The 24,242-nt window shown below is 42.8% G+C and overlaps 1 protein-coding gene across 1 annotated transcript in view; it reads left to right on the top strand.

Moving 5' to 3' along the window:
- The first annotated feature begins 4,735 nt into the window (after positions 1-4,735).
- Positions 4,736-24,242, top strand: part of LOC108698493 (ensconsin) — a 53,901-nt gene continuing 34,394 nt past the window's right edge. Inside the window, 3 exon segments of the mRNA XM_018230012.2 lie at positions 4,736-4,790; positions 4,793-4,849; positions 9,705-9,803. Coding sequence (XP_018085501.2) covers positions 4,751-4,790; positions 4,793-4,849; positions 9,705-9,803 — 196 coding nt within the window. The 5' untranslated portion in view covers positions 4,736-4,750.

The following is a 24,242-nucleotide window of genomic DNA, read 5'->3' as shown; positions in this document are numbered from 1 at the left end:
ACCTAAATATACCAGTAAACCCTCAAAGTAGTGCTGCTCTGAGTCCCCTGTTAAAGGAGAAGGAAACCCTTTTGGCCCTCCTTCCTCCCCCCCGGCCTACCTCCCCCCCCGGGCAAATGCTCCCTAAGTTGTGGAGTTCGCAGGCGTCATCTTCTCCCGTGCGGTCTTCTTCCTGGATTCCCTGGCATTTGGCGGCACATGCACAGTAGGAGCATTTGCCGGTTGGAATCTACTGCGCATGTGGCGAAAGTCACTAAGTTGCCGACAAAAGAAATAAGAAAAATTTGTGACTTCCGTCTCATGCGCAGTAGAGCTGTACCGGCAAATGCTCCTACTGCGCATGAGCCGCCAAACGCCGGGGAATCCAGGGAGTAGACCACACGGGAGAAGATGGCGCCTGTGAACTCCACGGGAGAGGACCTGCGCCGAGGGGTAAGTAGCAACTTAGGGGCATTTGCCTGGAAGGCAGGGGGGAGGAGGGAGGGGGGCTACAGGTGGAGGGGTTTTGCGCCAAAAAGGTTTTGTCTCCTTTAAAAGACACACTGCATTTCTTTCCTTCTATTGTGTACACATGGGCTTCTGTGTCAGACTTCCTGCCTTCAGCTTAAACCTCCTTGCCCCGGGCATGAGCATGCTCAGTTTGTTCCTCTTCCCCCCCCCCCAACCTCCCTTCTCTGCTGCAATCTGAGCCCAGAGCTATAAGTGAGCAAGGAGAGACTCAGGCAGGAAGTGATGTCACACCAAGCATATACTGCAGCTGCTATCCTAAACAAACAGAGAGAGCTTCATGAGCTTTACTCGGGTATGGTAAAACATTCTACAGAATAAATATAGCATTCTAGCTTGCACTATTGCAGCTAATCTATTGGCAATAAAATGCCACTGTAGCTTTCCTACTCCTTTAATAAGTCTCCTGCATAGGTCCCTGTTATGATGGCTATGCAGATGATCACATGAGCTATATTTGGCAAACTACATGGGTGGTAAAATGAAACAAAGATTTACCCATTTGGTAACCTCACCAAGGATTTGTATATGAGGATACAGTATTTAAGTGAAAAATTCAGTGAGTGCAGATGAGTACATATCTGATTTGCTGTGTGATATATATCAGATCACTTCCTGAGAACTGAGAAAATCAGCACATCAGCCATTTAAAGTATTTTATAGATTGAAGCAGCTCTGCTCTTTATTACAAGCTTGTCGTGCCTACAGGGATAAAGAACAGTTCCCTGACAACAAGTGGTTTCTATAATAAAACAGCAGAACAACATAAGAACCTGCATAGCAACATAGGAATATAATATTGCACATTTACATGGCCATAATGTTTCTTACTGTTAATGCACATCATAAAATGTAACCAAAGTCAGCATAAAAATGTTTAGTTTTATTATTCATATAATTAACATACTCTTTTACTGGCATCTTCTGTTGATCCATTTTATTAATGCATACAATGAAAGCAAACATCAGCTCTCAAGCTGACTTAAAGGGACACTAAAGTAAAATTCATTAAAATCAAATACTTGGTTATTTATTCTGTAGTCAGGAAAAGTGCAATACATTACATACAGTGTTCCCTCAATTTAAAATCTGTTTAAAACACAAAACTTAGCTACCATTCTAAAGAGGGTGACATTATAAAATGGTTTACTATGGCTGAACTGATATAATTTAAAGCATGTTGCAAAGAATTTAAAAATTTGCTTGGCAGTATAAGCACTATATTGCAATGCTGGACACTTGACTTTTTCACATCTGTGAAGCCGGTTAGGATAAAATAGAATGTTCTTTATTAAAGCACAGGCAGGATAGACAAAGCAAGCAAGGTAGTAGGTACATGGTACAGGTAGGCCTGGCAAAAGTCTGACAGCAAGGCATCAGTTAAACAAATTTTGTGGTCAAAGTCCAGACACAGGTAAGATCAGGCAGCATTCAACAGTAATTAGAATAGCAGGAAAAGCCATGTACAGTAGTTAGCAGCGTGAACACACAGGGCAGGCTAGGAGGACCGAGCAGTCGATAGCCAGGCTAGGAGGACCAACTGACAGGAAATGAGTGGACCAGTTGCGTAATTACAGCGGAGGCAGACCCTGCAGTTGCTGGGGGGCTCAGGAGGTATGAGTGCCCCTAAGGCCCTAATTTATATACAATTTCAATAAATATTGGTAAAACAGGTCAACCTCTAGATCACTCTGCCACTTTGCAGAGTGATCTGTCTAAGTTGGAAAACTGGGCAGCAAACTGGAAAATGAGGTTCAATGTTGATAAATGCAAGGTTATGTACTTGCAAAAATAATATAAATGCAAGTTATATACTAAATGGCAGTGTGTTGGGAGTCTCCTTAAATGAGAAGGATCTAGGGTTTTTTGTAGATAACAAGTTGTCTAATTCTGGGCAGTGTCATTCTGTGGCTACTAAAGCAAATAAAGTTCTGTCTTGCATAAAAAAGGGCATTAACTCAAGGGATGAAAACATTATTATGCCTCTTCATAGGTCCCTGGTGAGGCCTCATCTGGAGTATGCAGTGCAGTTTTGGACTCCAGTCCTTAAGAGGGATATAAATGAGCTGGAGAGAGCCTCTGTGTACCTGAAATGCCAGGGCCTATTTTAATTCTCAGTCCATACCTGTGTTTGGACGCAGGTTCTCGGGACTGGGGGCGGCTTTGAGGGGGGCTTTTAGTGGAACTATTCTGGGTGCAGCAACTACTTGATATTGACACGTTCCTGTGATTTTTATAGGAACGTATCGGTGTTGCTTTAAACACAATATGCTTGCTCTACTAGAACTAGAAGACTTCAGCTCACTTGCCAAATCATACGCTCAGCTTGCTAAGACCCCATGATTTCTTTGTGTCCCTCCTAATTACAATATAAGTTCAAACTGCTCTGCAGTCCATGTACTAGCCCTACCCTACCTTTGTAGACCCGAACCGTTTGCATCTTGAGAAAATACTTTCTCCTAAAAGTTAATTAAAGTACCTGGCTGGGCCCTTGCATTCTATATTTTTTAGCAGTAGCTGTTATGTAACCCCCAGTGCACATTTGTGGTACAGACAAGTAATTCTTACTTGCAGTAAGCATCTGATCTGATGGCATGTGAAAAATGCAGAAACACTTTCATGTGCCTGGTTTTATAAGAATGTACATGACTATTATGGAAAATGCCATCACAGCTTTGTCTGTCATCGGGTATAAGGTCACTGGAAGATTTGGAAAATCAGGGGCATATCTAATAAATAGAAGTTGCTGGGCTACACCAATTGCATTTGAATTAATTTTATTCCTTATAACTGGCCAATAATATGTGTTCACATAAACTGGTAATATTAATCAAGTAAGCCTCCTTGCATGTAGGAACTCTACATAAACTGTTCCCCAGTTATGTAAAAAAAAAAAAATAGATATCATTGCAGCAAGGGCCCCTGCTAACTTTATTACTGAAGAACAAATTGATGCACACAGAAAGTGTGGAAACTTAAACTGCACCCACAGATTGATATGTTTTAGGAAGGGGCTGCAATTGTGGGATAGTGTATAAAGCACATGATGATTTTGACAGAAAAGTAGGTCATATCTGGGTTGAAAACACTCTGTAGATTCTGGCATTTGCCAAAGGGGCTGCTGTAAGATGCCATAGAAAGTCACTATTTAGTGGGCTGCTGTGGGTGGGCCTCTGTGATCTTGAAATGCCAGAGCCTATTTTGAATCCCAGTCCTGCTTGAAAGTAGCTGCCAAACAAGCGTACCAATGTGTAGGCAGCTTATTGGCCTCTGTGTATGCAGCATGATTTTAGGGGGCAGCATGCTGCCCAACCACACCCACATTGGTCCAGAAATACTGGGGTTGAGCAGGAGATAAAATAGTTTTTAAATTTCCTGTGCGCCAATCCCCATTGCTCCAGTTCAGATGAAAATGAGTATGAATAAAAGGGAGGGGACGGGGGCGACGAATGACAGCAGGCCTGGGGGTGTCCGCTGTGTAAATCCGGCCCTGTCTGGTGGATGGCCAATTTAACACTTTAGGTCCATCATATACGTATCTAGCTAATGATGCATCCATTCTGACCAACATATTCCAACACAATTGTTGAATATTGGGAGTTGCTATAGTAACTCCAGCATACCTCCCAACTGTCCCTTTTTTGGAGGGACAGTCCCTCTTTTGACAGCTCAACCCGCAGTACCTCATTTGTACTGGAAAGTCCCTCTTTTCTCTGTACTGAACAGCCAGAAAAAGAAACAAAGTTTCTCACTTAATTGGCTTTTAGCAGAGAGCCCAGAACAGCTAACAGGTGCAAATAAGATACTTTGTAACAATTTTGACACAAAAACACAGTTTAGATAAGGAGAAATATTTTCAAACCTGCCAGATTTTGTAAAACAAACATGGTAATTAGGGGGTGTGGCCACAGAAAGGGGTGTGGTCAAAAAATGCTGCGCTACATGCGGAAAAAAAAATTTTGTCCCTCTTTTTACTTCCAAAATGTTGGGAGGTATGACTCCAGTAATAGCTGGGCATAGAAAAATGGCTCAACCATGAGTGTTTTGCCCTTGCCCCCACTACTTCTGAGGGTAAAGATGACAAATCTGAGCATTTGCCTAAATACCATATTTAATTGAATCTATTTTGCGAATCTTTGTGATAAAGTGTATGATGCGTTCCCCCGTGGGTTAATCTCTAAGCAGTCACTTCTCCCTAGCAACAGCAGCAGCAACAACCTGGGCGCGTGATTGCCTGAAGCGCATGCGCGGAGCGGGGCGGATGCCAGAGAGCGGCAATACCGGGAGGAGGGAAAGATGGCGGATGGAAGCGGCAAGCTGAAGGAACTGCGGGAGCAGATGGGTAAGACCATGCATAAGTTCAGAAAACTATATTTGGATATATTGTGGAGAGAGATTAATTTACTGCGCTCCAGCGCCGAGCTGGCTACTAATAAAAGTGACAGGAAGCAGGGCCGATATATAGGGGAGGGGAAGTGAGTGACAGATAAGGACGTGGCCTGTTATGGAGAAAGAGTACTGTAGGGGCTGCTGCCCAGGAACCTTGAGGATATGGTCGAGGTTGGGGGGACTGCCCAAAGTGGGGATCCCTTATGCTGAGCTGTAACATTCTCAGTGGAATGTGTGACCCCACCCCCGTGCTGTTGGTACAGTCTGTGCCTTGTGACACAAGCGCCCTAGCACTCAGGGACTCTGATTTGCAGCGTCGTCTCTCGCTCCGCAGCACAGTTTCCAGTGTTAATCTGGGAGCAAATATGGACTTTCCCTCAGTATTGCCTTCTCTATACACGTCAAAAGAAGTATCTCTGGTACATGGTAGTGCCATTACTGTCTGCCTGTCGGTGTGTTCTAGTTCAGCAATAGCACGGGGCGGCAGGTAGAAAACGCCGGCATTAGCGTGACAATAGGCCAATGTGAAATGATGTGACGGTGGATAATACGCAGTGCAAGCATTAAGAACTCCCAGAGGCATGTGTGGAAAATTCGTGACAGGAAGTTGCCATTTTCTTCCAGGAAAGGGTCCTGGGGAGAGTTATTTCTACAGTCTCTGTTCAAAGTTGTCACTATTCAGAGGGAAATCTTATGATCTATGAAATAGTGCAGACTTACACTTTGTAAGACTAATGTCTTCACTGGTATTGTAGGTATTTGTAATGGTCCATCCCTGCAGCAATATTTGAGCTGGAGTTGGGATGGGGGTGCATCTTGCTTCCTCAGGGATTCCAGTCAGGGAGAGATGATACGCATAGCTGCAGCAGACACTAACAACTCTAATCCCCTAAGGGCGCTAACTCCACAATATTAACCAGTTATTTTTTAGTGTTTCTTAGAAACAAGGATTTTTTTTATGCAGTCCATATTCTGCTTGTATATCACTTGTCTATGAGGCCTGTTTATCATTCTACAGATAAATGCTATACATGGCTATTTATATATGTGAAGTGTGTTGTTTACTTCTGAGCTATTCAACAGTCTTTTTAAGGATCTAAATAATTTCAAGCATTCCAGTTCCCCAAATTTAGGAAAAGGTGACCTGTTGTGTATGCCTGCATGTATACCTGTATAGAAGTCACATATGAGCAGGGTTGCCAGGTCTAATTTTCAAAACCAGCCAAAGTCAGCTACAAAATCAGCCCAAAACTAGCCAAGAGGCACTTCAAAAGTAGCCCAAAAATAGCACAATATGTGGCATAAAAAATGTAAAAAAAATAATTGAATATATGTAAAAATTTGCCCTTTTCAAATGTTCAAGGTTTCCCATATTTTTCCATGAAGCAAAATGGTACAGATTTGCCCCACCAGGGCTGTAACTACAGAAAGGGGCGAGGAGGTATAGAGGCCCCATAATAAATAAATATTGGTAAAATAGGTTAACCTCTAGACATTTTGGTGGCCAGCAGATTTTTACCCCCCAAATTGTCTGAAATTGAGGAAGGTCAATGGAAAATGCGAGAATGCTTACGAGTGACTGGATACTGGGGTACAGACCCAAAATCTGGTAACTTCCAACTTCTATACAACTTGGTCCCATAGCATGCTGGGTATTGTAGCCTTACATTAAACCTGCCAGTTGGCAAATTTTTAAAAACTACATTACCCAATATGCACTAGGAAAGCAGACTTGGCACATTAAGGCAAGAAAAAACTGGCTGGTTTCCAAAGTACAAACCAGCCAAAGGCCCAAAAAGTAGCCCAAGTCCGTACCTTGGCTAGTTTGTACTTTCAAAACCCGCCTGGGCTTTAAATTAGTAGCCAAATTTGGCTGGAAAGCTGCCACTATGAGCCAGGCTGTTACAGTTATGACAGCTCTAGCAGGGTGGTGCAGAGGATGCTGGGGCATCAGCAGAGTATGTCGCCTCTGAGAAGAAATGTACACCAGGCTAGGCTTGGTATAAGCAAGTAGAATCACTGGGGTGCTGAGTTGTTCCCTTGTCCTTTTCAGTCAGAGTTTGGCAGCATTTTCTCAGTTTGAGCAATAGGCAGGATTGCTCACGATTACCATTTAGGCTGTGTTAAGGATTTGTACCCACATGTGTTCAGAACTATATTCAAGGTGCTTTGCATTCTTGTAGGGGACAGTGAAACCTAAAATATGTTATATAGTTCTATACTTTACAGATGGTGGCACCCTCAAAGGCAAATTTGCACACATTTGATCATTTAATGTTCATATTAACCTAATAACACATAAAGCTCACCAGTAGAAATATGGAGTCTAGGTGTTCATGCCCCAGACCCATAGCTCAAGGGAGCTCATACCAAAAGATAGGAGCACGCACCAAAGATCCGCAGCCTGGCATTTAAGTTTAAAGTAATACTTTATTATTTAAGGTGAGAACAGCCTTACATGTTATGTGCACAAATTCACCATCATAAGCTGGTATGAGCTTTTTAAATGCGCTGTATATTCTGTACATTCATAGGAACTGTAGGACTTGCCTACCATGAAAGACCTTGACGTGCTATGTGAGCTCATGTATTTTGGCCAAAGTGTGGTACTAAGCTCATTTTCTGTAACACACACTTATTTATTTACATGCTAAAAGTGTTCACTGGCATTTACTTTTCCATCCATTCCCTTTTAGGATAAACCTATTTAGTCAACGTTGCAGTTGTGTGTCACTCATCTGTTGTCTGCTAATGTAGCCATGGAGTGGGCTTCCCTCTGACTAAGTGGCAGCAGGGGGAACCTTATGATGACAGAAGCAAAAGCTAAGCCAGTCATGTTTTGAAATTTCCACTAAGCCTGTACAGAGAGCCCTCTCAAAATGCATGATAAAAAAGAAAGAAAGATCATAATAACACAGTACTTTGCAAGTAGCTGTTGGCTTGTGATTTTCACCACAAATGCTCTGGTGCATGTTTTCAATTTTTATAGAACTCCGTCTACAACAGAACCAAAACATTTGTGAACGCCAAATTGAGGATCTTCTATTTAATTTACTAACAGCAATTTTGCTTCCCCGCCCTTTGTTATTATGGTGGCACCCCATTTTTTTGAATTCTAAATAGTATTACCATACTCAATTAAAATTAATATATGATTAAGAAAGTGTTATGGTTTATGCATGCAAGATGAGTTCCTTTAAAAGCACAGTAACACATTCCAGTCTTAGCAGGAATTCCCGTTGTAACAGGAAACTGCCATGCCTTTGTATAGGGATTGCGACATGTTCCTGTTTCCCCCGGGAATCTATCCCTATCCCTCTAACTGCTTGGTGAAAAAAAAGTGATTTGCAGTTAATGCATCTGTTTATATAGCCATGATTTTTTTCCCATTAAATATCCTTTGTTGGAGGGAGCATCATATTTGACTAGAATTAGGTGACGCCACTTACAGCCATTAGCACAAATAGTTGACCTGGCCCCCCAGTTTAAAGATATCCTCTTACTGTCTTCACGTGTGTCATCCAATCTTGCCTACACCTCAGTCACTAATCCCTATTGTAGTTTGTGTCTTAACCTCTCCTCCCATCTGTCAGGTTTAATACTCTAATTATGACAGAATAATCCCTTTGTATCTTTCTTTATACTTGCTTTACCTCTAAATTTACGATACAAGGACAGATCTATGTTTTTTTTATAGTTTCCCTTTATTTACTATATGTATATTTAACTCACCCAGTAACACAAGCCAATTATTATTACATTATTATCTTTTTTCTTGTACAGTGCTACAGAGTATACCCAAGTTTGTATATAGAATTTCAGTTGAATAAAAAAAAGTTTGGAAACCTCTGGCCAAATTACATAATAGTTACAATATATTTCCAAATGTTAATGCACAATTACACTTTATTTTATGGATACACCTTAAATAAAATAAAATACTAAGCTGTTGTGCACAAGGTAAAGAGTGCAGTACTTAATAGTGCAAAGAGTTATGTACAGGGTTTTATGCCTTGTTCCCCTAACAGGGGCTTGCTAAAGAACATGTGTAATAATCTGTATCAAATAAGTGAAAAATAACTTTTTGACATCACCACTGGAAAGTTGAATACTGCAGGCTACTTTGAATTCCCCACGGGGACTTTTATTAAAACAAATAATATGGCCTTTGTACATATATTTTTAGCGTTTCCCCTGCTATAAGATAAAATGTTTTTTTTTTTGTTTGTGAATTTTCCCCTTAAACCAACTCTTGCTATTGTTTATAGAAATGTCACCAGACCATTACTGAATTAAAAATGTCATATTCTTTTTCTCTTGTAAATTCTGTGTAGGATTTATTAAACAAGCAAATGTAAGTGTCACTTAAAGCTGACCCACGTTATATATAAAGTAATCGGTCTAGCCCTCGTCTATGACCTTTCAGTAGGCTGAATCTATTATGGCAAATAGAGCAGATATTGAGGATGCTGAGTAAGTTTGCCCCCGTCAAGGTCAGAAATGGCCAAACTGCAGCTGTGCTGCTCTTGATACCTGAAACGAGGTGAGAAGTGGACTGTCGGCGATAAGACAATTACAAACAGGACAGTGTATGAATAGGTCATAGCTTTGAAAGGTCAGGTCTGTGCAGGTATAATTCAAGTGTCATTTTTTTAAACTCAATTTGCCTATTTGGTTTGGGACATAGTTACATAAACGCATTCTTCATTTAGAGAACCCTAAAAAACATTCTGGCAGGGAGGTGAAATTCATTCCTAAGTGTGTCAGATTGTTTTCTGTCCCAGTAATTTTTGTATTTCTGTGCATAGTTGCTGTAGCACAAGCGCAGGCAGAAGAGAGAAGAAATCAAAGTGGTTCTAGCCATGTCCCCGTTCAGTCTGACCTGATTCCAAAATCAACAAAACCAGGTAAGTGACATTTTCTAAATTCATTCTAGGTGTGAATCAGTTAAATTGCAAATTTGTAGAACTATTGGCATTGTAATATTTTCTGTTGAAATTCTGTAATATGCTAGCACTGATATATATAGTAAACAGCTGTGCATGATGGGATATTGCATATCAAAGATGCACAGTCCTAATTCCTGTAGCTGTAGAGGAAATCGCACACCCACGACAGACGTCCAATATAGTGGTACCTGGTGCCCGGTGATAAAGGAATCGGCAAACCTCTCAAATGGATACGAAAAAGCACACCGGCACACAGGATTTGAAGCTGCAGGGCAAGCCCTTGCAATTTTTTAATGCAGTGCAGGTGCTAATTCCTTCCACCCCCTGCTCAAGAGAGGTACAAACGGAGGAACAGCCTCCTGATAAGACAGGTCAGGGTTTTAAAGGCTTATTTGTTGCTTTTATTGAAAAGTCACAGACACTTTTTTCTTTTAGAATAACTTCTGTTGAACAGAGTATGATTTAACAAAAAAAATTAGGATAGCAATACTTCTGATAACATAATTTAATATGTGGTATTCCATGTAGATTAGAACTGATCTTTTCTAAAAGCTCTCAGATTTATAAAAATAAGCAAGAATCAACAAGTTCCTAAAACTGAAAGCATCTTTTTTCTCAGACTATTTGTATTTTTTCTTTGTGGGGAATGAGGCTATTAAGAAATGTATATTTCTTGTGTAAGTGCTTTCTTGAAATTTTCACATCCTTTTTTACAAGATGGAAAGAAAATATTGCTTAGATTTTAAAATTTAAGATATTTTTGGCTCCCATTTGAGAAAAATGAGGTTGTGTGTCTTCCATCAACAAATAACATTCAACAACGATTTCTCCTCCCTGGCTCTATCCTATAAGGAAAGCAGGGAGGAGAAATCAAGTGCCGCACGATGGATCACGAGGAGCGCAAGCGAAGTTTCGGTAAGTTATTTCTTATTAAAGACTTTGAAAAAAAAATTGATGTTACTGGTCCTTTAAGCATTCAAGTCTTTAAGATGCTGTTTCCTTTCGAGCCTAAAAAAGGGAAAAGTAACACCTAGTTGGATTGCTCATTGCATTGCCAAAGTATTTAAAGTACATACTTTTGGTTTAAAAACAGCCAATGTAAGTAAATGGTTACTAGCCACAGTATCTACTTAACATTCAATATTTATCATAAGTAACTTATAATGCATTTAAATAAAATATGTAAAAATAGTGATATAAAAAAATAAATGTAGCGTGGATTCCTTTTCAGAAAATACAAGACATTAACCAGTCTTTCATATGAAAAAAAGGCGATCACCTAAATTGCCTAAATATTTTGCACTTTGCCCCATTTAGCTCACAAAGTTTTACATACAAAGGAAAATAACTCTAAATATGAGCACCAGAGGTCTGCTGAACAGTTTCATGCATAATATGCATAGATTTACCAAAGTATGTGGTATATACTGACCCCATATTAAAAACGTGCTTATGAATTTTCACGCCTGCCAATTCAGCTGCTGCGAACAGAGCCCCTGACTGTGTATTATGTTCCGTAAGACCACCAAACTGTACAAAGACTGCCAGAGAATATATTTTTGGAAAGTACACATTCTGATGAACCAAACAATGGTAAAGACGTCTTTCTACACCAAACTACCACACTGCTAAGCTTTTCTAAACCTAGAGTTTTTTATGACATTTCTGAAAATTGCCTAAAAATGTTTCAATTTGCCACATTTATCTTACACAATGTTTAACATACAAAGGAAAATCACCCTAAATATGAACCCCAGAAGACAGTTTAATACATTTAAATAAACTAAGGAAAAATAATAGTATAAAAAATAAATGTACAGTGGATTCCTTTTCGGTAAATGCAAGATATTAACCAGTCATTATTAAGACCTTTTGGAATTTTTGTCTTCAAGTTATCGACCCGAAACACTTCTTCGATCTATGTGTCTATGAAAAGGCATTTCCTGCTGTTTTTTCTGGTATTGCGTCAAAAATATGTCAAGTAGGTTTTTGTGGTAGAGGATCTTTAGACTCTTGGTTAATGCAAGTCCTTCCTATTAAGGCAGACTATATATGTCAGGATCCTGTATACCCCCTTGTGCAACATGAGTTCAATTGAATAGGACTTGTGAACGTACTTTTTGTCTAGTCAGGAAATAATGAAAAATCTATGGTTTTAGTTATTTCTTTAACTAAAAATAGGGAATTTAAAGCTATTTCATGTATGGTTTTTGCAAGGTATATAATTTGATTAATAGTTAACCAATAAGCAAAAGGTTATTATACAGGGGGGATTGTTTGTATACCGGTAATTCAATCTCCCCAATTTAACTCATAAAATAATACCATATATTTTTTGTGATTAAGGCAATAGACTATTGTTCAGAACAAGCCCTATTCATTGAGCAAGGGAATAACCCTAACCTCTTTAACCCTTTCACTGCCAGACGATTTGGTCACTTGCAAACTTTTATTGTCAGACAATTTTTGAACATTTTGTGCTCTTTCAGTTTTGGGATCTTTCCTGGGGGGACTTTCAGCTTACCCAGGTAAACAATATATATATATTTTTTTCCAGGACAATTTAAGCTTTCAAAATATACTAGAATTTCTCTGTCGTCTTAGGGGGACACAGGGAACCATGGGGTTAAGCTCCATCCTCCAGGAGGCAGGACACTTGAATAATAATTAAGGAGCGTGCCCATCAGGCTTTACCCCATACACTGTACATTCCTCTTTAAGTGTCCTGCTCCCGGGAGGTTGGACCGTCGCGTGTCTCTACGTTCAGCATGCACGCGCACGTATTGGAACGCAAATGCGTTCCAGCGACCATTTTGAGCCACAGAAAGTCCCACAGCAGCAGCACAGAGCAGGTTGAGAGAGAGAGACTGAAGCGAGTACAGCTGAAAACTCTCGGGTGGTAATTCAGGCAATACATGATACACTCTACCTCCTTATATGGCAGAAGTTAAGTCAGTGGGACTGTTCACAAGGGCGGGACGGAAGGGGTCCTCAACAGCACAGGTGACTTAGCTGGCTTGTTCTATATGCCATCATAAAAATCCTAGGGGGACAGGGGGAGCCACTTTGCAGGTCCTGCAACAGGGGGCAGGGGGAAACCACTGCTACAGGGGGGCTACCAGCAGAAGCAGCTGTGGCAACACCAATGTCCCAGGAAGACTCTGGAGCAGCAGCAGAGCCACCTGCTCCCCTTTGGGCAGTACAACTGTCACAATCATTGGCAGCTCTACAAGGGTTACCTGCCATTGCAGAAAACCTAGGAAAAACACTAGTGAGGCTAAGCCACAGGACTAGTGGCAAACGTAGGCGGGTGGAAGACGGAAGCGGGGACATTAACAACCCTAATGTGTTGGATGACTCATCTCCTGAGCTACACTCATCTCATTCAGAGGGGGGAATTGAGTCCTCTGGGTCTGCATCTGCTGATGAGGAAGAAATTCAGGATGAGGGAAAAGACTGTGACACGACATAGACGTTATCATTAAGGGAGTTCTTGAGGTGCTCAATATTTCCCAGAAGCCTAAACACACTGCGGAAGCGTCCAATTTATTCAAGAGACAACACAAATCTTGTTTGCTTTCCGGAGAATGAACAACTCCAAAGTTTGATTCAGAACGAGTGGGACTCACCTGAACACAAGTTTCAGACAACTAAAAAATTTCATAAATGATATCTGTTTCCTAAGGAACTAGTAAATGGTTGGTCTAACCCACCAGCAGTTGATGCCCTGGTGTCTAGACTCTCCAAGTCCACCACACTATCAGTCACCAATGCAGCAGCATTTAAAGATCCCTCAGACAGACTGCTAGAGGGGTTTCTATGAGCAATTTACTCGTCTGCAGGGTCGATGCTGCGTCCATGTTTGGCATCAGCATGGGTGTCCAGGGCCATACAGGCATGGTCAGAGTCTCTGGTTAAAGACATTCATAGCAGAATGTCGCGACAGGAGCTGTTTGAATCAGCCCAAGTTATTGCTGAGGCATCTAGCTATCTTTGTGATGCCACTCTGGACACGTCACAAGTCACGGCCCGGACTTCAGCATTGTCCATTGCGGCACGCAGAACTTTATGGTTCAAGAACTGGTCGGCGGATATTAGCTCCAAGAAATCACTAACTTCGCTCCCCTTTAAGAGACAAAAACTGTTCGGAGCTAGAGAAAATTATTTCCCAAGCAACGGGGGGTAAGAGTAATTTCCTACCGCAGGCCAGAAGCAGAGCAACCACTTCAAACAGACGGGGAAAAAATTTTCGTGGCCAAAGTGGCAGATTTAACAGGAGAAGCAACTCTCCACAACGATCTCACTTTCATTCAAAGGCCGGAGACAAAAGTCAGCCCCCATGGAAGACCAACAGGCCACACAACAAACCCTCAGGGGAGAAGCTCGCCTCAGCCTGACAGGGCACCCCCTCCGGAATCATTGCAATTGATAGAGGACAAGATACTTTGATACCGGAAGAAAATTGTGACAGAGGGATATCACCTAGATTTCTCAGTCGGCCCTACCTGTCAGTGCAGGACGACTGGGGTTAAGTTGATCCTCTCTGGAGGCAGGACAAACTGAATAAGTTCTTTTCCAATCTCCTTCATCCAACTGGCTCCACCTCTTCCTCCAGTTTTTTCAGTTTGTCCTGCTTGGAGGCAGCAACTTCTCCTTCTCTCGACTATTTTATTTTATTTTATTATTATTCTCTTTTATTACAATGGAATATAGTTGTTTGGTTGAGCCCTGTGTGTGCTCCCTAACATCACATATTACCCTAGGTAGAGCCCAGTGTGTGCTCCCTTTCTACTGGACCGACCGCGGCGAATCCTACAGACAGTTTACTGTCTTGGAGTGCTCCCGGGTTTCCCAGGTTGAGCCCCACATAGAACGCACTGCTGCCTGCAGTCGTCGTTCGGTATTATTTGCTTCACCCTGTTCAGGTGCGCTCCCGGTTGACCAGGTTGAGCCCTGACAGAGACCGCACGGCTAAAGGGAGCCTCCAGGCGGTAACAGGGAGTGAGCTCCCCTGTCACTGGGTTGAGCCCGTGGTTGCGCTGCATATTGCGCAGGTTTTAGACACTTAAACAGTGTTCTACTGCGCCTCACCTTCGCGCCTTAATTTCGCGCCGACAGTAAGGTCGCAACTTCCGCTCAGTGCGCATTGTGGGAACTTCCGGTTCACGCGCTCCGAACACAGCGCTTATGCACGGAAGACTCGCGCCATTACTGCACAGTAAGCCTGCATCTCATAACGATCGTAGATCTTCCCTATCAGGTAAAAGACCTCCTTACTTCAATATGGCTAGTCAGGAGGATGAACTATTGTCACTGATTGAGGAGATAGATCTCCCAGACAAGTGTCGCAAGGTTAAAGCCAAAGTAAAAAAGCTTGTCAAATCTAACACAAAACGGAGGGATCAATCTCCCTCACCTGCACGGCAGGAGCTTAATACCGAATCTGGTTCTAATATGATCACTGTAGCAATGGTTCATGCTCCTCAGGAGTCTCAACATGCAGCTCAGCCATCACAGACAACCCACATAATTAATGCTGGACAAGATCAAAGTTCAATGGCACCAGCTACTGACATGTCACAACTTATGGCATGGATACAGTCTACCATTAATACTTCTGTCTCTCAAGCAGTCTCTGCTCACTCAGTCGCTGAACCCAGTAAAAGAAAGCGCAAACGCTCACCTTCCCCTACTTCCCATCCTGACTATGATACTCAATCTTATCAATCATCAGGGGAATGTAGTTCTACAGGGTCAGAAGACTTCCCTTCATCTGATGACCAATCTAGTGATACTGATGAGCCAACCAGACAGCCAGACGCAACTAAGAATATATTAAGAGATATCTTTGCCACTCTGGATATTAAGGAGGAACAGTTGACACTATCCAAAGCAGACAGAGTATTGGGCAATACATCAAAAAAACCAAAAACATTCCCAGTCTGTAAAGCTATTTCAAAACACATTGAAACTGAATGGCTTCAGCCAGAGCGAAAAAACACTATTCCTAGTAAATTTTTCAATACGTATCCCATACCTGAGGATTATAAACACTGGGACAAGATTCCCAAGGTAGACCCAGCTATTGTTAGACTGGCACGAAACACTACCTTACCAGCAGAAGACGCTGGATATCTCAAAGATCCAATGGACAAAAAGATAGACTCTGCGCTTAGACGCGACTTCCAAAATTCAGCAGCCATTTTGAGACCCGCAGCTGCAGCTACCACTGTGGCCAAGACGGCAAAATTTTGGTGTCAGGAGTTACTAAAGAATCCACCTTCCTCACCAGACCAATTTACTGAAGAAATAGAAAAAATCAAATCTGCCCTTTCATTTTTAGGCGAGGCGGCCATTGACACAGCAAAACTTGCGGCAAAAGCCTCAGCAGCCTCAGTTACTGCTCGCAGGGCGCTGTGGCTACGTCAGTGGTCGGGCGACACTGCATCTAAACACAAACTAACATCACTTAAATTTGCGGGAACACAACTCTTTGGTCCCGAATTGACACAAATAATTTCCGAAGTCACTGGCGGCAAAGGGGCCTTCCTACCACAAGGTAGACGTCCCAGGCGAGACTTCCACAAACGTAACTTCCAACACATGACTTGGAATTCTTCGAACCGCCAGCAAAGAGGTTCCAGACCTCTACCACAGGCGCAATCTAGCAGGAGATACAAGGCCCCATGGCAAAACCAAACCAAAAGCATCCGCAAACATACTCCAACAAAGAGTCAGGATTCCTGACTCCAGCAGTATGGCATCTCCACCCCCGGTGGGAGGAAGGTTGGGCGACTTTGTGAAGGTTTGGCAAAATTCAATTACCGACAGATGGGTTATAAAAATTTTGGATCAGGGCTACAGTATTCCCTTTGCCAAGAGACCACCAACTCAGAGGTTCACATCATCAAAAATACCTCAAGATCCAGAAAAAAAGCAAGCCCTACTCAATATTGTTTCAGACCTACTTCAAAAGAACGTCATTGCTCCAGTGCCCACTCAGTACCGGTTTCACGGATTTTACTCCAACCTTTTTTTAGTGCCAAAAAAAGACGGGGGGTTTCGCCCAGTACTAAACCTTTACCCTCTCAACAAATTCGTCAGTTACGACCGCTTCAAAATGGAGTCTCTCCCATCAATCATAAGGTCCCTAAAACCGGACATCTTTATGTCCAAAATAGACATCAAAGATGCATACTTGCATATTCCCATCAATCCAAGCCACCAAAGATTCCTACGTTTCGCAGTGGGACAGCTTCATTTCCAATTTCAGGCTCTCCCATTCGGCCTCACATCAGCACCCAGGGTCTTCACAAAGATCCTGGGGGCCTTACTAGCAGTCCTGCGAATCAGAGGGATCCATGTTGCAGCATATCTGGACGATCTCATCGTCATGGCAGACTCCGAGGAATTAGCCAGCCTCCATACAAACCAATGCCTCCAGTCTCTGCAGCAACACGGCTGGATCATAAATTACGCAAAGAGTTGCCTACTACCAACACAGACCCTGGAGTTCTTAGGCATGCAGATCGATACAAAGATCAGAAAAATATTCCTACCAACTCCAAAAGCCATCACCTTGAAACGAGCGGCACACGCGATTCTTCAACACCCGCAGGCTTCAGCTCACGACATCCTTCGTCTGCTCGGGCTGATGGCGGCCAGTATCGAAGGCGTGCCCTTCGCAAGGTCTCATCTACGACCAGTTCAATGGGAATTCCTCCGAAGGTGGAATCGAGACCACCAAGATTTATCTCAAGTGATCCATCTCTCACAAAGAGCATTGTCCAGTCTAACGTGGTGGACACACCTTCCCAATTTAACACAAGGCAGGGTCTGGGATCGTCCAGTCCAAGAAATAATCACAACGGATGCCAGTCTCAAAGGGTGGGGGGCAACATGGCCACCCCGAGTATGTCAAGGCACATGGTCATACCAAGAAAGCAGATTGCACATAAACGTTCTCGAACTCAGGGCGGTTTATTATGCCCTATGCAATTGGCAAGTTCACCTGAGACACAGGCATATCAGAATTCAATCCGACAACAGCACGACAGTTGCTTACCTGAATCGACAAGGGGGAACCAAGAGTGCTTCAGCATTGTGGGAAGTGTCCCGGATCATGGATTGGGCAGAAGCCAACAAGGTCTTCATAACTGCAATCTTCATTCCAGGGGTACAGAATTGGGAGGCCGACTTTCTAAGTCGCAATACCTTGGATCCAGGGGAGTGGCATCTCAAGCCAGCAATCTTTCGACAAATAGTAGACAAATGGGGCCTGCCATGTCTGGATGTGATGGCATCCTGATTCAACACACAGCTTCCACGTTTCCTAGCAAAAATGCACGATCCACAGGCAGTGGGAGTGGACGCTCTAACCTGCCCATGGAACTGCAAGTTAGCGTATGCGTTTCCACCAATTCCGATCATTCCACGACTACTACACAAAATACGACTGGAAAGAGTAACCACCATAGTGATCACTCCCTGGTGGCCCCGCAGGGCATGGTTTGCAGAGCTCATCCAGATGTCGGCAACAAGGCCATGGTCTCTTCCACTAATACCGGATCTACTGTCGCAAGGCCCAGCACGGGCAGACCATCTTCACAGGCTCAATTTAACGGCATGGCTCTTGAAGCCAGACTATGGAAAAGAGCAGGGTTTTCAGACAAGGTAATCCACACCTTACTTGCTGCGAGAAAACGTTCCACCTACCTCACTTACCACAGGATTTGGAACTGTTTCATTTCCTGGAGTAGAGAACATAGCATACCATGGCAATTCCCTTCTTCTGCACATATTCTAGATTTCATACAGAGTGGAGCAGATAAAGGACTCAGTACTTCAGCATTGAAAGTGCAGATCTCGGCACTTTCAGCTCTTCTTCGTAAACAATGGGCGCTTCTACCAGAGGTCAAGCTGTTTTTTCAGGCACTCCAACAACTACGTCCTCCACTGAGAGACCCTGTTCCTCCGTGGAATATCAATCTAGTACTAAGGGCCTTACAACGTGCTCCCTTTGAGCCTTTGGGTTCTGTTGACGTAAAATTTCTTTCCTGGAAAGTGGCATTCCTCCTTGCTATCTGTTCAGCCAGGAGGGTGTCTGATCTGGCAGCTCTTTCTCATAAACCTCCTTGGACAACTTTTCATCAAGATAAAGTCATCCTTAGAACAGTTCCTTCACACTTACCTAAGGTCACTTCAGAGTTTCACATCAATGAAGAGCTGATCTTGCCATCGTTCTGCCCAAAACCGAATAATCCCACAGAACAACAACTTCATACCCTGGATACGGTACGGGCATTGAAATTTTATATTCACAGAACAGCTGACTTCAGACGGTCAGACGCTCTCTTTGTCCTCTTTGGCAGTAATAAAAAGGGTATACAGAAATCCAAACGCTCATTAGCTAGATGGATAGTTTCAGCTATACTTGAGGCCTATAAGTCCATGCATCAGGATCTTCCCTTTCAAGTAAAGGCTCACTCCACGAGGAAAGTTAGTACTTCCTGGGCCCTTCATAACCAGGCTTCCATGGAAGCTGTTTGCAAGGCAGCCACTTGGTCTTCCTTGCACACTTTTTCTAAGTTTTACAAGTTAGATGTTACAGCCTCTTCAGAAGCGGCTTTTGGGAGAAAGGTGCTACAAGCAGCTGTGGCACATAGATAGCTTCTGCACTTTTCATAGTTCCTTGCATACTGTTTTTTTTTTTGGCCCCTCCCTATTTGGACGGCTTTGGGACTTCCCCAGTCGTCCTGCACTGACAGGTAGGGCCGACTGAGAAAAGGAGATTTTCTTACCTGAAAAATCTTTTTCTTATAGGCCCGTACTGTCAGTGCAGCATCCCTCCCTTTTTTTGGGGTGCCGGTTTTTGCTGCTCGACCTTTAGTTTAGATAGCTAGGCAGTTAGGATTGTCTCCACCGGCAGGCTCTGGTACAAAACTGGAGGAAGAGGTGGAGCCAGTTGGATGAAGGAGATTGGAAAAGAACTTATTCAGTTTGTCCTGCCTCCAGAGAGGATCAACTTAACCCCAGTCGTCCTGCACTGACAGTACGGGCCTATGAGAAAAAGATTTTTCAGGTAAGAAAATCTCCTTTTCACAACCATGCCACCCAGGAGATTTTTCATGTCCAGGGTTCCTCACAGTTCTCAGAAGGGACAAGCTTTCCTAGATTGTATAGAAAGACTGGAGCGGAGCGGAGTAATCAGTCCAGTACCTACTACAGAGAGATTCTCCGGTTTCTATTCAAACCTATTTACAGTAACAAAGAGGGATGGCTTGCTCAGACCAGTGCTCGACCTCAAGGGCCTCAACAAATTCATCCGATCGGTAAAGTTGAAGATGGGAACTTTGAGGTCAGTCATTCGTGGGATGGAACTGTTGTCCCTGTCCCTGGATATAAAGGATGCATATCTGCATGTTCCGATATGGCCTCCCCATCACCGTTATCTGAGATTCGCCTTCAAGAACAAGCACTACCAATTTGTGGCACTCCCGTTCAGACTGTTGTCCGCCCCCTGGGTCTTTACAAAGTTGATGGTGGCAACAGCAGCCGCATTAAGGGGATTTCAATAACACCCTATCTGGACAACCTCCTTCTAAAAGCCAGTTCAGAGATGAGGGCAAAGGAGGACCTAAACAAGGCAGTACGGCCACTCCAGAACTTTGGATGGACTGTCAACTGGTCCAAGTCCAACACAGAGCCCAGTCACAGAATGATGTTTCTAGGCCTGGAATTCAACACAATTGCACAGACTGTAAGCTTACCCATGGACAAGCAGACCAAGATCAGAGATCAAGTCTGCTACCTAATCGCCAGTCAAAGCACAACAATACACAGTGCTGGGAACAATTGTTTCAGCCATAGAAGCAGTTCCATTTGCGCTAATACACCTGCAACCTCTTCAAGCCAGCATCCTAACAACATGGAAGGGGGGATCTCTATCCCAACCTATTTCGCTGTCGCAACAGACAAGGACGGCACTGCGATGTTGGTGGAGGCCCGAGAATCTAGCCAGAGGTCAATCGTGGGCAATTCCGAAGTGGGTGGTGATATCCACGGATACCAGCCTCCAGGGATGGGGGGGGCGACATGGGACAAGCAGTCGGCACAAAAAAGTAAACAAGATTTTTCGCCCGCTATAGAGACTCATTAGAAGTGGGGGTGGATGCCATGACGCAGCACTGGCAGTTCAACCTAGCATATGTCCTTCCGCCACTTCCCATGCTGCCAAGGGTCCTAAAGAAGATCAAGCAGTCTCGATCGACAGTAATAACAGTGGCCCCATACTAGCCTCGGAGGACTTGGTTCACCGACCTGCAGGAGAAGTCAGTAGCCAACCATTTCGGCTAAAATGCAGGCCAGACCTTCTACAGCAAGGTCCCATAGCACACCACAACCCCGGTCTCTTCGCTTTGACGGAATGGCTATTGAGAGGTCCGTCTGGCACAGACGAGGATTAGATGAAGAGGTCGTACCACAGAGTTTGGCAGTCCTACTCCGAGTGGTGCAAACAAACACAATTCCCATTCCTGGAACTACATTTACCCAGGATACCATCTTTCCTACAACTGGGTCTCAAGCTCAGTTCACTTAAAGTCCAGGTGTCGGCCCTGTCAATTCTGTTTCAATCTCTTTTAGCGAATGAAGATTTGATACACAATATTTTACAAGGAGTGGCCCATATCATGCCGCCTTTCAGGCCACTGGTGGCTAGCTGGGACCACAATGTAGTGCTGGATGCCTTGCTGGATCCTCCCTTTGAACCAATACATTCAATATCGGATACATGGATCACCTACAAAGTAGTGTTTCTAGTAGCAATATCAGCGACTAGGAGAGTGTCTGAGATTAGCGCCCTGTCATGTGCTCCTCCATACCTAATCTTCCACAAAGATAAGGCCTTCTCCGTACGGTTCCTACCTTTCTACCCAAGGTAGTGTCTGCCTTTCATGTGAACCAAGAAATTGTTGTTCCGTCTCTATGCCCAGAACCTAAGAATGATAAGGAACGTAGACTCCATAATCTGGATGTTGTTAGAGCACTGAGATGGTATGTGGAACAATCAAAACCTTTCCGAAAGTCACAAGCTCTGTTCATTATCCCATCCGGCCCCCGTCGGGGTCAGGCAGCTTCAAAGTTGACTATATCAAGGTAGATCAGAGAATCCATAAAAAAAGCATATTCTGCAGAGGGAAGATCACCGCCTTAAGGACTCATTCCACTAGAGCGGTGGGAACCTCCTGGGCATGGCGGAACTCGTCTTTCTTGGAGCAGATCTGTAGGGCGGCTAAATGGTCCTCCACTCACACATTATCTAAAGTTTGCAACGTCGATACATTTTCTTCCGCTGAGACTTCCCACAGACGTAAGGTGTTGCAGTCAGTACTTAAAAAACTCTGCAAGCAGATACAATTATTAGTTGGCTCGTTCCCACCCTGCTGTTTTGGGACTGCTTTGTTAAGTCCCCATGGTTCCTTGTGTCCCCCTAAGACGACAGAGAAAGCAGGATTTTTTGATACTCACCGTTAAATCTGTTTATTATCCCTTATGACTACAGAGAAACAAATTTAACGGTGAGTATCAAAAAATCCTGTTGTTGATGCAATTCTTCTTCTGTAACAAGATATAGGCTTCTAAATGCAAAAAAAAATAATAATCCATAATATAAATACATATAGTAGCATACAATTTATTGGTTATGCATGAAAATACAACTGATTTGAAAGTCACATATCTCCTGAACGTTCCAATTCCAAATATGTATAGTTGTATGGAGATTTCTGACTTTCATGGTGCAGTACACCACCAAAATTCCAAAGCACTGCTCCAGGAACCTGCATACTTCAGATTTTAAGGACAACAATTCCACAAAAGTAGGTTTACCCTGGCGAATTTTTTCAAAGAACAGGTTCTGAAGAATCCAAAATAAGTAAATTTGTCTTTCTACTCCAAACTACCCAGTCAAAACGGTTTCCTTAAGATACAGGGTTTTATAAAATTTTCTGATATTTTTGAGAATCATCTCAAAGCTTTCATTTTCTAGAATAGTTTCTCTAACATATCATTAGGTACAAAGATAAATCACCCCAAATTTGAAGGCCATGGGTCCCCTGAACAGTTTGATGCCTAATGTGCATATGTTTATCCAAGTATGTAACCTCTAGGTACCCCACAATGAAGACACCCCATATGATCTATCATTTCTGTTGTTTCAGCTACTGCAAAATCAACATATTTACCACATTTTATGTTGGCTAAAACTACAAAAACGTAAGTTCACCCCAGAAAGTCATATTTCTTGGAAAGTACACATTCCCCCAATTCCAAAATGGGTACACATTTCTTTCTACTCCAAACTACCAAAACCGCACAGCTTTCCTAAAGTTGACGATTTTGATGACATTTTTGAAAATCAACTCAAAGCTTCCAGTTTGAAGCATCTCATCTCCCACATGCCATTGGGTACCAACAAAAATCATCCTAAATATAAAGTTGTGGGGTCCGCTGAACAGTCTGATGCCCAATATGCATAGTTTTACCTCAGTATGTGGCCTCTAGGGCCCCCAAAATAAAACACCCAATATGAGCTGTCATTTCTGTAGTTTCAGATACTGCAAAATCAACACACTTACCATATTTTATGTAGGGTAAAGCTACAAAAAAGTATGCTAACCCCAGACAGTCATATATTTCTGGAAAGTACACATTCGCACAAATCTGTAATGGGTAAATATGTCTTTCTACTCCAAAGTACTAAGCCTCAAAACTTTACTAAATTTGACGGTTTTGATAAATTGTCTGAAAATCACTTCAAAGCTTCCATTTTGAAGTATCCTATGTCTCACATATTCGGTACCAAGATAAATCACCCTAAATAACCATGTATTTATACTACACTATTCCTTACTGTAAAGCTTTCCTAAAGTTGGCGATTTGTATGAAATTTCTAAAAATCACCTCAAATCTTCTACTTTTCAGCATCTTATCACCCACATATCATTAGATACCTAGATAAATCAACCTAAATTTTGAAGGCCAGAGGTCCTCTGCACATGTATGTAGGTTTACCTAAGAATGTGACATGTATGAGCCCCAAAATGTACCTTGTGCATACCAACTTGATGGCTTACAGCTACACTAATTCACCGAATCCACTATTTGGGATTTGGGCGAATCCCCCAAACTTCAAGATTCAGCGAATATTCAACTGAATCCGAAATTAGGATTCGATTCAGCCGAATCTGGACACTGCTCAAAAAGACAGAATCCTGGATTTGTTGCGTCGCAAGTTAAAAGCTCCAAAAAAAGTACGGCAACCCCTGAAAACCATGTATTTTTGGAAAGTACACATTATGAGAAAAATAGGTAAGCTTTCTTTCTACACCAAACTGC

Source organism: Xenopus laevis, chromosome 8L (genome assembly GCF_017654675.1).
Source record: "Xenopus laevis strain J_2021 chromosome 8L, Xenopus_laevis_v10.1, whole genome shotgun sequence".
NCBI classification, from domain to species: Eukaryota; Metazoa; Chordata; class Amphibia; order Anura; family Pipidae; genus Xenopus; species Xenopus laevis.
The sequence above is the reverse complement of the archived record's forward strand: the minus strand, read 5'-3'. Positions and strand labels throughout refer to the sequence as shown.